The sequence below is a fragment of the Drosophila pseudoobscura genome, chromosome 2, assembly GCF_009870125.1.
Source record: "Drosophila pseudoobscura strain MV-25-SWS-2005 chromosome 2, UCI_Dpse_MV25, whole genome shotgun sequence".
Taxonomy (NCBI): domain Eukaryota; kingdom Metazoa; phylum Arthropoda; class Insecta; order Diptera; family Drosophilidae; genus Drosophila; species Drosophila pseudoobscura.
This window is the reverse complement of record NC_046679.1, coordinates 12084817-12098954: the sequence shown is the minus strand read 5'-3', so window position 1 is coordinate 12098954 and position 14138 is coordinate 12084817. Positions and strand designations below refer to the sequence as shown.

At 43.8% G+C, this 14138-nt stretch overlaps 2 protein-coding genes across 2 annotated transcripts; both read right to left on the bottom strand.

Moving 5' to 3' along the window:
- Positions 1–2636: 2636 nt before the first annotated feature.
- Positions 2637–3758, bottom strand: LOC6897207 (uncharacterized). Its single transcript, XM_002137343.3, has one exon. The coding sequence runs from the start codon at positions 3746–3748 to the stop codon at positions 3554–3556; it is 195 nt and encodes a 64-aa protein (XP_002137379.2). The 5' UTR covers positions 3749–3758; the 3' UTR covers positions 2637–3553.
- Positions 3759–4340: 582 nt separating this feature from the next.
- hemo (hemotin) lies at positions 4341–4735 on the bottom strand. Its single transcript, XM_033385990.1, has one exon. The coding sequence runs from the start codon at positions 4645–4647 to the stop codon at positions 4375–4377; it is 273 nt and encodes a 90-aa protein (XP_033241881.1). The 5' UTR covers positions 4648–4735; the 3' UTR covers positions 4341–4374.
- Positions 4736–14138: the final 9403 nt, after the last annotated feature.

Here is a 14138-nt window from a genome sequence, read left to right as displayed (position 1 = left end):
CGACTTCGATTGCGGTCAGGCCCCGCCGCAGTGTAAATCCCACATTTGGCGGAAGCATCTGCACGGCCGAATGCGACGGTCGCTGTGCAAACAGTTCGATGCGACCAGGGCAGGGACGACGACTAATGCCTTAATTTATGGTCACCAGATAAACACGGAATGATTTAAGGTCCCCGTCGCCGTCGTCGTCCCCGCCCCTCCATCGACTCGAACTCGAACTCGGACTCGGACAAGTGTAAAACGTGTGTCCACTAAAATGCAATTACTTAAACGGAGCGGATCGAACAATGAAAAATGCCACTCGGCTATAAATGTATCTTTTTCGAGTTTAAATATTTGATGAGCTCGCGTCACCTAATAAAATTGTAAAACACGAACATTTTATTGGGCGAAACTCTTGCCAGCCTTGCCAGTGTCTTCTCCGTAGTTTCTTTTGGGCAACTTGTCGCTTTTATTGAACCCTCCTCGGGGGAGCCGGCTGGGGGCAAGTTGAGCTAAGTGAATTTTTACGCCACCCCGAACGCAGCCGCGTGCTGCTGCCACAAAAAAAAACCCGCACACACAGACACAGGCACCCAAAAGGAATGCCATCATTTTGAGGCCGAAGTGTTGAGTACCCTTGAAAACACACAAAACTTTAGCTTTATTCAAATGATGTATCCAAAATCGAGCCATTCCGACCCCTAAAACTGCCCGTATGGAAATTTTGGATACGTACAAAATATCTCATAAACTAAGGAACTTCTTAGCTGTTTGTTGGTAAGACAAGACCCTCTACGAGGGTATAAAAAGATGAGCAGCAGCCACGACTTGCTTGCTTCCTTCTCATACAACTTCTGCTGCTGTTGCAGGAGCAGATGCCGAACGTATTTTTAAACTAATTTTCCAACTGGGAGCATTTCGATGGCATTTAACGTGCCAGCCATCAAGCGGGGCATCATGGTCAAGGGGAAAGAACTGAACTAGAGCCGAAGATAGAGCAGTAGTTGGAGCCAAAGATGGGGCTGAGGCTGAGGCTGGGACTGGGGCTGGAGTCCAAGTTGTATCCGGCTAGCCCGTCCGTGTGGCTAGTTGAGCCGTAAATTATTTTAGCGTTTCAATTTGGCCAGAAGGGTGACAGTGGCCATTCGCTGAATGGTTCCCCTAATAAAGAATATATATATGTAGATAGAGCCATCGCCAGCAAGTATTCCAAAACGAAGAGCAAATAAAGTTGGCTAATTCGATTTGATTTGCATTTAGAGCAGGCAAATTTCGGGCTATTTATACCCGATACTCAAAATGAGTATTGGGGTATATTAGATTTGTGGTAAAAGTGGATGTGTGTAACGTCCAGAAGGAATCGTTTCCGACCCCATAAAGTATATATATTCTTGATCAGCATCAATAGCCGAGTCGATTGAGCCATGTCTGTCTGTCCGTCTGTCCGTCTGTCCGTCCGTCCGTCTGTCCGTCTGTCCGTCTGTCCGTCCCCTTCAGCGCCTAATGCTCAAAGACTATAAGAGCTAGAGCAACGATGTTTTGGATCCAGACTTCTGTGATATGTCACTGCTCCAAAAATATTTCAAAACTTTGCCCCGCCCACTTCCGCCCCCACAAAGGGCGAAAATCAGTGGCATCCACAATTTCGACGATACGAGAAAACTAAAAACGCAGAATCGTAGAAGTTTACTATATCTTCTAGAGTGCAAAATCTGAACCAGATCGTATAATTATTACAGCCAGAATCACGAAAACAATATCACTCTTTCTCGCTCTGTCTCACTCTAACACACAGGTTTCATGGTCGGTTTTGCCAATTGCAAAATATGAGTTCAAGGATCTCAGAACCTATAAAAGCCAGAGCATCCAAATTTGGTATCCACACTCCTGTGATATCGGACCTTGACCGTTTCCTGTCCAAATTTCGCCACACCCCCTTCCGCCCCCGCAAAGGACGAAAATCTGAGGCAACCACAAATCTCAGAGACTATTAAGGCTAGAGTAACCAAATTTGGTACACACACTCCTTTAAGATGTCACTATAAAACGTATATCTCAGAATTTCGCCCCACCCCCATCCGCCCCCACAAAGGACGAAAATCTGTTGCATCCACAATATTGCAGATTCGAGAAAACTAAAAACGCAGAATCATAGATAATGACCATATCTATCAGATTGGTGAATCTGGATCAGATCAGATCATTTTTATAGCCAAAAGGAACAAATCAATTTGCAGTGGCTACGCAGCGCCCGACGTCACGCTCAGACTGATTTTCTGTCTCTCTCGCACGCACTCTTTGTCGTGTCGTTTAATATTAGCGGCGTCTGCCAGAGGAGAGCCATACTGACTTAGTATCGGGTATAACCGTAGAGTTGCGGTGTCCGCAGCAACTCACAACGTTCCCCCTCGTTTTAAACTGAAATAAAACTAAATTAGACTCAAAAAAGAGTCCTTGCTCAACTGTCTTAAATACCAATTTAAATTTTATGCGCATTAAATAGAAAGGCTCATTGAAGTATAAGATTTCTGGCGGAGTTACAACCAAAGAAACACCTTTTAAAATTCCTCTAACCCGCGTCTAAATTTCTTTTTATTTAATCCCATTAAAAGGTTCCCATTTTCGAGCCTTACGAGAGAGAAAAAAGTAGTTCATAAATAAATAAATTGCCATTTATTATTACTCATTTCCGCTCATTAAAGTTCACTTTTTACTCGGGCTTGTGGCAGCCAGTTCAATTTAATTTTGCTTATTACCTTGGACTCGAGTCTCTCGTCTCTCGTCTCTCGGAAGTTTACCTCTCCGTCAGGTGTATGAAAATGTCATTTATTAGCGCATCTCGTCCTGCCGCTGAGGGCCATCAAAAACCGCCGTGCAGCGCTAAATTTTGCAGGTCGTGAAAGGAAACGTCAGCGAAGATGCATAGCCAAGTTTTTGGCCAAATTTATGACCCCGCCGTAAGCAAACCAACAACATACGGATACGAACACCCACACACACACAGATAGAAGTTCATATATGTATATGTATTATGTACCCATATATGAACAGACAGACATCACGTACCCACTTTAAGCTCTATTTTAAGGTGGTCGCCGGAAACTCATCAAACATTTTATTACTCGGCCATGGAAAAAATTCGCTTGGGTCTCCATTTAAAGCAGACAATTTACTTGGAATCAGGAGAGTAGAGAAAATTAATGATTCATATTTCAAAATTAAAGATACATATCTATGTATAATACGTATCTCACAATCGATTATTGTCTTTCCAGCTTTTCAAATGTTTCCAAATATTTAGTAACTTTAAAATTGTATAAATCTTTACAGATTAATGTATTATGTGTCTATGGTATGTTACAGAAACTAAATGGGCGTAAATAAATATATTTTTTGTTTACTTTGCGTTCCATAGCTTATTATTAATTTAAACATTGCAATAAATAATACTAAGAATTTCTAATTGATAAGCGTATTAAATTCTTGGCGTACATATTAATATATACAATGAGCACTTTCCATCCGGACCGATAACTACAATTTTCTGAGTGATTCACATCCAAGCCGTTTATCAATAGACCTCCACTTGGAGTATGGCCTCGCGGGCTTCGGAGGGCAGGGCCTTTCGGCCCCTGGAACGGCGGCACTCGCGGACACTGAGCCAGCAGTAGTAGAAGTGAACGATCATCAGGGATATGAAGATAGGTGCACCCACCAAGTACACCATACCGATTTGGTTATCTCTCAGCAGTTCGCCGAATCCCATGTTGAAGGCTGAAACTGAATTTTTTCCCTTTATACTTTTTTATATATTACAAATTTAAAATTTGTTTCATGGATTTATTCGATTTATTCCATTAACAAGTGTACAAAACCGTGATATTTCAAAACCGTGTAAAAATAGAATAAGGCAGATGCCGAGTAAAAGTAAGGAAATCAAGGTTTTTGCGGATAGATTGCAAATTTGAAGTATAAGAAAGTGGTATACTCATCCAAGTCTTCAAAAGTTTTCATTTTGTAGCACAGGGAGGTTTGACACATGCTTATAAGTGTATAATCACCATAGCTCGCAAATAACTGTTGACACTGCCGGCGTGTCTGATAAAAACCTCTCATTGACGGACACATTGAAAAAAGGGACTGAAAAGGCCCGATCGAATCTGATTTTGCTCAACTCGATCTTCGCTCAAGCAAAGACCGATGGTCTCTGCCTGGGTCTTTGGAAATTCATGATCAGCGTTAAGTGGTTTAGACCTGAGTGCTTTTGGGTTCTGCCTTTCCATGGATGGATCTGATGTCTTATATATATATATATACATAGGTACATATGGACTTACATGTGGGTTGTAGATAGCCTCCCAAAAGCTTAAATGATGATCTCCGGTTCTGCGTTTAGTAAGCCTCAGCGAGATTTTTGGAGTGGGTCAGCTTGGTGTTGATGATGTGGGGGCAGCCCGGGCTGACCGACAGACGTACAAGGGGTTGAGGCAGTTGCCGATTTTGTGATCGGAGCCGACGACGATCGCGAATAAACTGATAGCAATGGCAGCTGTAGCAGACGAGCGTTACCGCGACTATCGCGCCAAATAGTATTAGACACCACGGGCTTATGTTTGGACACTGATAATAATAAGCCAATAAGTGGGACTTCATCGACCAATCCATGACACTACCGATGCTCGATACCAGCAGCGCACAAATGAAACTAAATCCCCCGGAGTCTGGGATTCTTTTTGCGGTCAAACTGTGATATGAGTTTAATTTATCGTATAAGAATACGAGTATGACTGCATTTCATATGCTTCTTATATTTATACATGATTCATCCAAGCGTAGCTTGAATCACTCATGTAAAGCGTTGAACTCCCAGAGCATTATCATATAGTGCTTGTTTGTGTGTTGTGTGATTTTTTCGTTCCGAGTCTGCTGCTGAGGACTGGCTGTGGGATTGAGATTGGTTATAGAAGTGGGAATTCCCCAGCTAGACAAAGACAACTCCTGCTTTGGTCCTGGTCCTAGCTCTGGCTCCACTCCAACTGGAGCGAGACGCAACTCAATTCAAACTTTGAAATTGTGCGTCGCCGTTCACTGCGACTGCGACTGCGGCTGCGACTGACGTTTGATGCTTTATGATGGAGACTGCCAGAGAGATATGTGCCAAATCCCAACAACAGCAGCCACTCCGTGCCACCTCATATGATGAGCAAAGTTTTGGTTTAATTTAAAATTTGGCCGCAGAAAAATACTACAAGTATAACCGCACTTTTCTCTGAACCGGGGGCCAACTTAAAGATGCCGCAAAATCCAAAAAACCTGAACTCAATTGAATATTCGGTTACCCAAAAAACACAAAAAATAAGGAAAGGAAACAACGGGAAATAAGTTGCAGTTCGGGCATTGAAAATCCTTTTGTATTGCTTAAAATTCTTTCTGTGAAATAAAATTGTTTTTGGCCAACTATGTTCGGGCTCTGTGTTCCGGACTGGTCTGCTGCTCACTCAATGGGGCTGGGGAAAATCGGTGGTCGGAATAAGTTTGAAACCGTAACAACAACTCCTACACACAACGCACACAGAATGGATATTTCTCATTCAATTTCGCAGGTGTTTGACTCCATGTCGGAGGAGCCTTTGCATCGAGGAGTGGGCCAGGGGCCAGGGGCCATGTGCCTTTGTCGATTGGGGCGCACGTGGTTCGGTTCATTTTCGGTTCGTTTTGGTTTCCATTCCCGTTTAAGCGGATTTTCAAATGCATCCCAAATGTGGAATGGTAAAGGGAGAAAATGCTCAGATACTTTGTGGACTCATGCTTGGATTCTCTGCTGACTGAATGGATAAACAGGACATTGAGCAAAGTGTTAATGACAGATAGTAATGTGACTATGATGACATATGTACGTACTATGATTGATTGTGGCTGCATATTGCATGGAGTTCTTTGTTTTCACATACAAATGAATGAGAATTCACTAAACTTATCTTGAGCGCTACTATTTCTCGAGTATTTTCCTTTGTTTATAGATCTAGGAGCTCATCAAGATGGACAGACTGACATGGCTACATATAATCGACTAATTATGCTGATCAAGAATATATATACCTTATGGGGTCGAAAACGTTTCACTTTCACGATCTTTGGGTACCGGTTGTAAAAATAGGAATACAAATATTGTATAAAATAAACTAGTATAACACTTTTTGTCGTATAAAACTCTCATCATTGTCGAGCTTCTGGTCTGAGAACTATAAGAGAACTTTTTCTTTTCTTTTTAAGATCAAAATTTCAGCTCAATCAGTGCAGTTCTTGTCATGTTGTTAAAAGATGAACAAATCAAAAGAACAATTTCTATTAATTATCAAAAAAATATTCTTAATTAATAAAGCAAACTCTTCAATGATCAATGAACTGCTGGATCGGTGTTTGGCATTCTCAGATGATATTCTGGTATATGTTAAAAAATAAGAAAATGTCAATGTATATTTATTATGTTTTAATTGGCTTGAATAGTATCTTCAAATGAGTTCCTCCAACACATCTTTATCTTTTAACATTCCCTTGGAGTGGCTTTTTACTGCATTATTAACGAATAAAACTTAATTTTTCTCATTATAAAGTTCTGGTTTTTAGTTTGTAAATAAACCCTTGGTTCTAATATAGATACTTTAGTCTGTTATTTACCCTAATGTTTTGAATAAACTCTTATCTGAGGCCAAGAGATAAAAAGATACTTCGGTATCTTCATTATTAAAGATAGCACTGGTATTTTTGAATTTCTTAGGCTGTGAGGGAAGGTCGCAAAATCGAAGTTTTGATCAAATTGTACGTCAAAGAAGTTTACAGAAATATACTTAGATTATTCAGGTGGTCTTCAAGATCGAGATACGCGTATAATCAGCCCTCGCCTCTTCATTAAGTGATTTTTGGATTAGCTTACGCTTCTAGTTCTTCCAAATACTTGCCTCTGTGCCTCGTCTATTTTCCATAAATATTCATGGAATTCAATGAAAACCTCTTCAAAATATAATTAAAGTCCAAAACTTGTAAATAATTCGTAATATTTAATGTGTGTAAATGCCCGCATTTCCTATTACTTGTGATATTGGTTTGCTTTTTGTGAGAAAGCCTAAACCTTAACCCCACCTGGAACCGTATCGTGTATCCACATACAGACCCACCCCCCAGCACCATCTTCACCTTCACCTTCGCCGCACTTTAAAGGCTGGGGCAAACGTGTTGCATACTTTGCGGCGGCAGCTGCCGTTTGTTTGCCTTCACCGCTGCCTTTCCGCATTTTATGGAGCCACAGCCGCACAGCCACCCCCCCTTTCCCCCCCCCCAATGCTTGTTGATGATGCTCGCGATAATGATGGTTGGCCACAGACACATTACCCCCGTCCCATGCCGTCCCCTGCCGCCCCCTTACACCTTGCCCCCAGCCCCCAGCACCTGTAATTAGATGCGCGAGTTAAGCTCGTGTGTGCGAAATTAATTAAAACTTTCGCTGCTTAAAGAAGAGCACAATAAACTTGAACTTTCATATGAGGCGTGAAAAGATGCAGCGCGGGGCTGCCTGGGTATCCCCCCTTACAAATTGCCAAAAGACCACACAATGACGGGGCACAAAGTCAAGTGCAAGAGTGGCAAGTACATAAGCTCCCAGTCGCCGGGTTGCCACACTCGTAAGTTACAACATAAATCAGAAATGGTTTACCCCCGTCTGTCTTCTCTATCATCGAAGGCCATCAGCAGACGGGACTTGTCCGTGGTGCAACCGCTCAAGTACGGACATGACACTCACTTCAAGGGACACAGGGATTCTGTAGATGGATCAAAAAAAACTACGCCTAAGATTCGAATGGTCAAAATGGTTAAGGATTGTTTTGGCCTTGTTCTGGGCCCTTCTCCCACCGATAAGCCAGTCAGGGAATGGCATCTTAAGATAGTGCTATACCCGTGTTACCATTTCCTGGTTGAGCTGTTGTTTTTTTGTTATTTGCTCTTCTGGTCGGCATCCCTTCGGCATTTTCCTTGTTGGTTGCTGCTGCTGCTCCTGGCTGCTTGTTTTCTTCGCTGGGCTGCCCCAACATGCTGCATATTTATGGCATGCCACAAACGTTTATCTAAACTACATAAAGCAATAAAAGTTAAAAGTCAAATAACTGTACTCCGCTTCCCTCAAAGTTATCCTTTCTGCCCCCCCATTCCGATGCTGTTGCTGTTGCTGTTGCTGTTGCTCTTTCGGTTGCTGTTTCTGTTATTGTCTTTGGGTGCTTTTGTGGCAACTACTGAAACAGATGCTCCTGCAGGAGTGTGTATGGGGGATACTCTCCATCCTTGTGGCTGGGTCTGCGTCTGCCCTTTGGGAAACTGCAGGAAGCTGCCGACAACCGGCAATGATGAGTCTAGTTATGGTTTTGGTTTTGGTTTCGCTGGCAGCACCTACGGGAAAAGGTATATCTAAATTATGTGGCAAGTGAAATATGAGAGATACATAAGAAGATCAGATGTATCCATTACAAGAGTTCTGACACTTGCATTGGGCAAAAACTTAACTATTTCGAAACATTTGCAGAACTCTCTTCATTAGAATTCCTTTCCTTTATGATAAAATGATTTAATTCAATCATTCTTAAATATTTTGTAAAGTGTTATCCCAGAAGACGACCTTCGCTCTGAAATGCTATACCCCTATAGGTTACCCTTTCGCTTGGCTGGCTTCGTCATGATAGCCCTGTCGAGTCCTGCAGCGCATTGCCATAGTCGCGAGGACCTGTTTTATGTATCTGTTTACACTTACAAGCTGTCGATGCGAGTCCTGGATAACCGTGAACTGTGTGCTGCAGTCTGGCAGGGACCGACAATCGAGGACCGAGGACCGAGCACACTGGATCACTGGATGGAGGTTGACCAATCGTCGAATGTCATGCACGTGCACTGCCGCCTCCTGCCTCCTGCCTCCTGCCTCCTGCCCCCGTTCCCGTTCCTGTTGCTTCTGCTTGTGTGGCATCCTTTTAATCCTTTTGCCAATGCATTGCATTGCCTTGCATCGAGTTTGATTTCACACGCGAGCACAAAAACAATAATATTATGCCACAAACACTCGCTGCCAACGAACATGGGCCATGTAATCACACTTGAGCTCCGTTCCCAGCCAAACACTGGGGGGGGGGGGCTGGCTCCCGGAGACCCACTACCGGACTCCCACTCCCACTCCCACGCAGATGCAGTGCGATTGCGAAACTTCATTATATGTCCGTTGGCAGACAGGAGGAGCCCCGGCAAGAGGCGGAGGTGGCCAATACTTTTCCATTTCAGTTTCTATTTCTGGCTCGGTTCGGCTTTGTTCTCCGGGTCTGTTGTTGCGCCTTTGGCTGCTGATGGCTCTGGCTCTGGCTCTGGCTCTGGCACGGGCTCTGGCATTGAGCTTGAAAATGTGTTTATTTTCGCAGCCAGCCAGGAGATGCTCGACTCGCCTCGACTCGACTCGACTCGCCTCGAATCCTAGTGCTGCCATAAAATCGCTGAATCCATCCACGCCGACGACGCAAACAAGCTGCCATATGTGGGGGGGTAACAATCGTGGTGGCCCATCCCCATCGAAATCCCCATCAGCATCATCATTCCCGTCTCGAGGCAATTGTTGTGCATGTTTTTGTTATCTGCTGGCTGGCTGGCTGTAAGGAATGCTAATGCCAATGCCAATGCCGTGCCATAAGTGCACCTCAGGTGTTGGCCAACTCCTTGCCTCGGCCGGCTTTACTTATGCTGATGCTGATGACATTTGCCAGGCTATTTCTTAACTTGCCCCGACTTGAAATTAAATTCCAAGTGGCTGCAACTTCTCGGTCTCGGGTTGGATTCTGGATGTGTGGCTGTGTGTATGTGTGTGGGGGGGAAGGGGGGGCTCCTGACGACGTGTGCGGGTGCCAAATGAGGCAACTTCGAGTGGCAGTTGGCTAAGGCGGGTCCTCAACATTTCGAGTCACGCTTTCATTTGCGGCGTTGGCCAATATATCAAAGCACTCAAAGTGATTGCATTTAGTAGGGTCCAATCCCAGTCCCACTGCCAAACCGAAGCCGAATGCGATTCCGAATCGGACGCACTGCCGTCATTATGAGCCCCATGCGTTGCACCGGCACGTTCCACACAAACGCACCGTCATCCCCAAGTGGCAGCCATCATCCGGTAGGAAGAAGTCTGCTTGTTTGTGCTGGTCAAACCCACATCTGTCTCTCCTCCTGCATACGGCATTTTAATTGTCGTACAACAATGATCCACATCCACCTCTCCCGTACCAGCCTTAATTGGAGCTTGCATGTCCCGGCGAGGACACTTGGTGGGTCGCCAGAAGTGGACATCACAGGCCGTTGAAGGGCTCCTCGTCGACCGCCCTGCCAATTATCTGGATGAGCTCTTTCTTTCCAAACGATTGGCGCAGCTCCAGCACAAATTGCCCCGATAGGAAGACACTTTCCGGTAAGTAAATGCCGATGGGCATGGACAGAAATGAATTGCTCTTAATCCTTAATCCTTTTTCGTTCAGAAGAGATAATTGTCGAGTCCATACATTTCTTTGAGTACAATATATGAGTACATAAGGGAGATTAACTTATAACTAGTACATTACTTATCAATAGCCAAGACTTACCCAAGAAAAGAAACCGCGTCCCGCCCTTTACTCGGCTTCATCTATTCAGCTCTTCTGGGCAGCTGAGTCGGTCCCAAAATCCTACAACAAATACAAAGGCGCATAAAATAAGTATTTTTCAGTTCCCTCACACAAGCGAATGGTTCAAATAACAATTTGTTTGTCTTGGGCATGACGCGTCATATTTTCCCCGCGACTGAGACCGACTGCGCCTCGCCAAAGACTGTGACTCTTGGACGGACTAGTCAAAAACGAAGGCTAGCCTAAAAGAGAATTGAAGTACCATTACCCCGGCGTTGATCAAAACTTTAAATGGTATTTGTTCCTGAAACAATATCTTGGTAATTATATAGTCTTTGGTCTTACCTCAAGCTCTTGAGTCTTACTTATTTTTCACTACTCTTATCATAAGGGCCGGAGGAAGAACATTACACTTCGGATAAGGTGTTGTGCGGAAAAGTAAGTGATTATTTTGGTTTCTTAGATTCTAACAATAAAACCAAGAACATAACATTTCCATTTTGCCATTGGTGTTGTGCAATACACAGCATGACGAGTGCAGTAAGTCATTTCAAACAGAAAAATGTCTTGGAAACTATTGTAGACGATATCTGGGTATCAATGACTGGCTCTCGTGGCATCTCGAGTTATAGATCCAGGGGGAGACGGAGACTCCGGCTGCTGGAAGAATGACCCCGGAAAGGCCGGAAACGGCAACGGCAGTGGCATAGCCGGAGGAGAAAACAGGTCTCTGGGACTTCTGTAAAAAGCCACTACATGAAGAACACCTTCAACCAGATAGGCCTGCCGGTTCAGAACCAGGAGAATTTCCGCCCAAGTCTGGAAAAAGATTAACCAGCTGCTGACTAAGAAGAAGGCACTGCTCCCGAGCTCAACAATAATTCCATTGACCCATTGGGTTCATTGGATCCATTGGGAGGAGCAGAACTTTGGGGCTGCCAATGTAATGACTTTTACGAAGGACAACTAGCCCAGGCCTATCTGCTCTTCTAAGAAAGGATTTACTATTAAACCTACATTGATCTGTTGGGTTATTATTCACCGATATCTAAGACCCGCGTCACTAGGGCACGTTCTATCGCACCCTGGGCTACGGCGAGTGCCTCAGTAGATGCTTCTATCGGCTGCTTTATCTTTTCACTTGGGACAACATCGGAGAGTACTTTAGTGTCTTTGTATCTGCACTTGAATCTCAGTGCTGGTCGATGTGAAAGTTTGAAGTTACATATCAGATATATGTATACTACTACATATACTAATGGAACCCAAGCCATTACGAACTGTTCTGATCTATATAGTACTAACCTTTCTTAACACTTTCTTTGAGCCAAATTTTCTGTGTGTGTGTTCTGTGTGAGTGTCCCAGGACACAACAATCCAGCATCGAGAGTGCACCACGCTCTCGCATTACTTGTAATACCCTTGTCGGGTGTCCCGGATTATGCCGCACTCAGATTTTGCATAACTTGGGGATGGGGTTGGCGCATCAGCAGCTGACATTTAATTACATGCACCGCTTTGTTGATTTTCCTCAATACAGCTGCCCCATGCATCCAAGAATCCGTATCCACAGCACCCATGCCCGCAGCACCACCTCCACATACTGCCACATTTGTTGCGTGCGCACGTAACTCAAATGCCAAACACCTGCAGTTAACACGTTCGCAGTGCTTACAGAGCGGGCAAACAGATCCCTACCGTGCTCGCAGTCCGTGGCCGTATCCCTGTCTGGGCGCAGAGACGGACAAAGCAGCGTTAAAACTGCACTTAAGTCAAACTTGCCAGACAAGTGCCGAGTGCTGGAGGGTAGGCAAGAGGAGTACGGGTAGTGGGGGTAGTACGGAACAGACAGAACTAAAACAGCAACTGGCAAACGGCTCGCTGACGTGGTCGTTTTACGAGCGCCCTTCGGTTGTAAAATTTCATTAGGAGCTAAACGGTTTTCCCTGCACATTGCACAAGGCGCCCACACCCCCCCTGACCCACACCCAAGCCCCCTGCCACGCCGCTGGCACTACTTAGGACAGACTCTGCCTCTGTCCGTCGTCTGATGAGGCTTTCTTATGCTAATTCTTGGCGCTTGGACACTTAGTTGATTGGTTTTTGTCAGAGTCGTCGTCAGCGTTGACTGATTGGATTTTGGTCATTTGCGTCGCTCGTCCATTCCCCATCACCCCATCTAATGGTGCATGATTATGACTGGGTGTAGCATCAAGCTTAAAGCGACACAGCGGATACCCCACACTTTAGTGTAAGTAAACTCGTAGCAGACAGTGTTCCTGTACATAAATCACGGCATCACAGTATTTGCCAAGGGCGTACGCCGGCCTCTGTGGCCTTGACCTAGACCTAAACACCGTTACATAGCGGTGGGGAGGCGGGGTGGCGTGGTCTGGTGGCTGTAACATTCCATTAACAGCGCCCGCAGCTTACAGCCGTTGAGTGGAGCTTGCGGCCAAAGCTTTTATTTCGAGAAAGTTCGCAAAGGGATTTCTGTGAACAAATATTATAGATTGACCGCTCATTGTAGTTCCTCTATAAAAATATCGTGGATATACAAAAAACCCATTTGACCCTTAAAAACTCAATGTTTTTCCTCTGAAAATACTATCTAGCGACAGTCTCCACTCCATTCCACATGAGATGGAAAAGTCTAGCGGCATCATTAATATTTCTTCCATTTGATGAGGTTTTTCTATTAATTGAAGTCCCTCAAGGGTACTATTCTAGAGCTAGCTTGGAATACAGTTTTAGATTTTAATATACGGCTCGCAGAATAGATCGTATAGCGGTCTCGGAAATACACTGCCGATGAATGGAATAGACTCAATGCATTTTCTACGAGTATAGAAAAAGTATATTTCTTCAATATTCCATATTCCATTCCCTAATAAAATTGAGCATTAATTCATAAATCAAATTGTAAAACGAAAAATGCATTGAGTATCTTCTTTTGATCGGCAGTGTATTCATGCTTTTCCCATTATTAGACTCTTTTTCAATGAAATCACAAATTTTCCTATTTATTTCCATTATTAATGGACCTACATACGTCAATGCTTCATCCTTTGAAAATGACTTACCTCAAGTCATATTTATTTTCTTTTAATTGGGATTTCAATTCGATTATTTGATTTTTGAACATTTTTTTGATGTCCGCATTCTGAGTGTTGTATTGAAGTCTTTTACGTTTTTTTTCATGAAAGAAACAAAAATACGAATAAATATTAAATTTGTTAATTTGGAACTTCATTTGGACCATTTGAAGGAGCAACGCCAATTGACAAGCTTTCAACATAAAGGATAATCTGACGACCATACGGCCCAAACTCAGCCATCCGGCCGGAATGATTATGTTTAGTTATGTCACTTTAATTCAATTAATAAAAACAGACAGAATTTGAGTTAATGTGTCCATATTTACCTCTATAAAGATATGCAGCACCCACAACTTGTCTCCTTGAAATAGAATGATGGAAAAATGTA

Excerpts from the sequence above, each read along its gene's own strand:
- LOC6897207 (XM_002137343.3), bottom strand. The coding sequence starts at position 3,748 with ATGGGATTCGGCGAACTGCTGAGAGATAACCAAATCGGTATGGTGTAC.
- hemo (XM_033385990.1), bottom strand. The coding sequence starts at position 4,647 with ATGGATTGGTCGATGAAGTCCCACTTATTGGCTTATTATTATCAGTGT.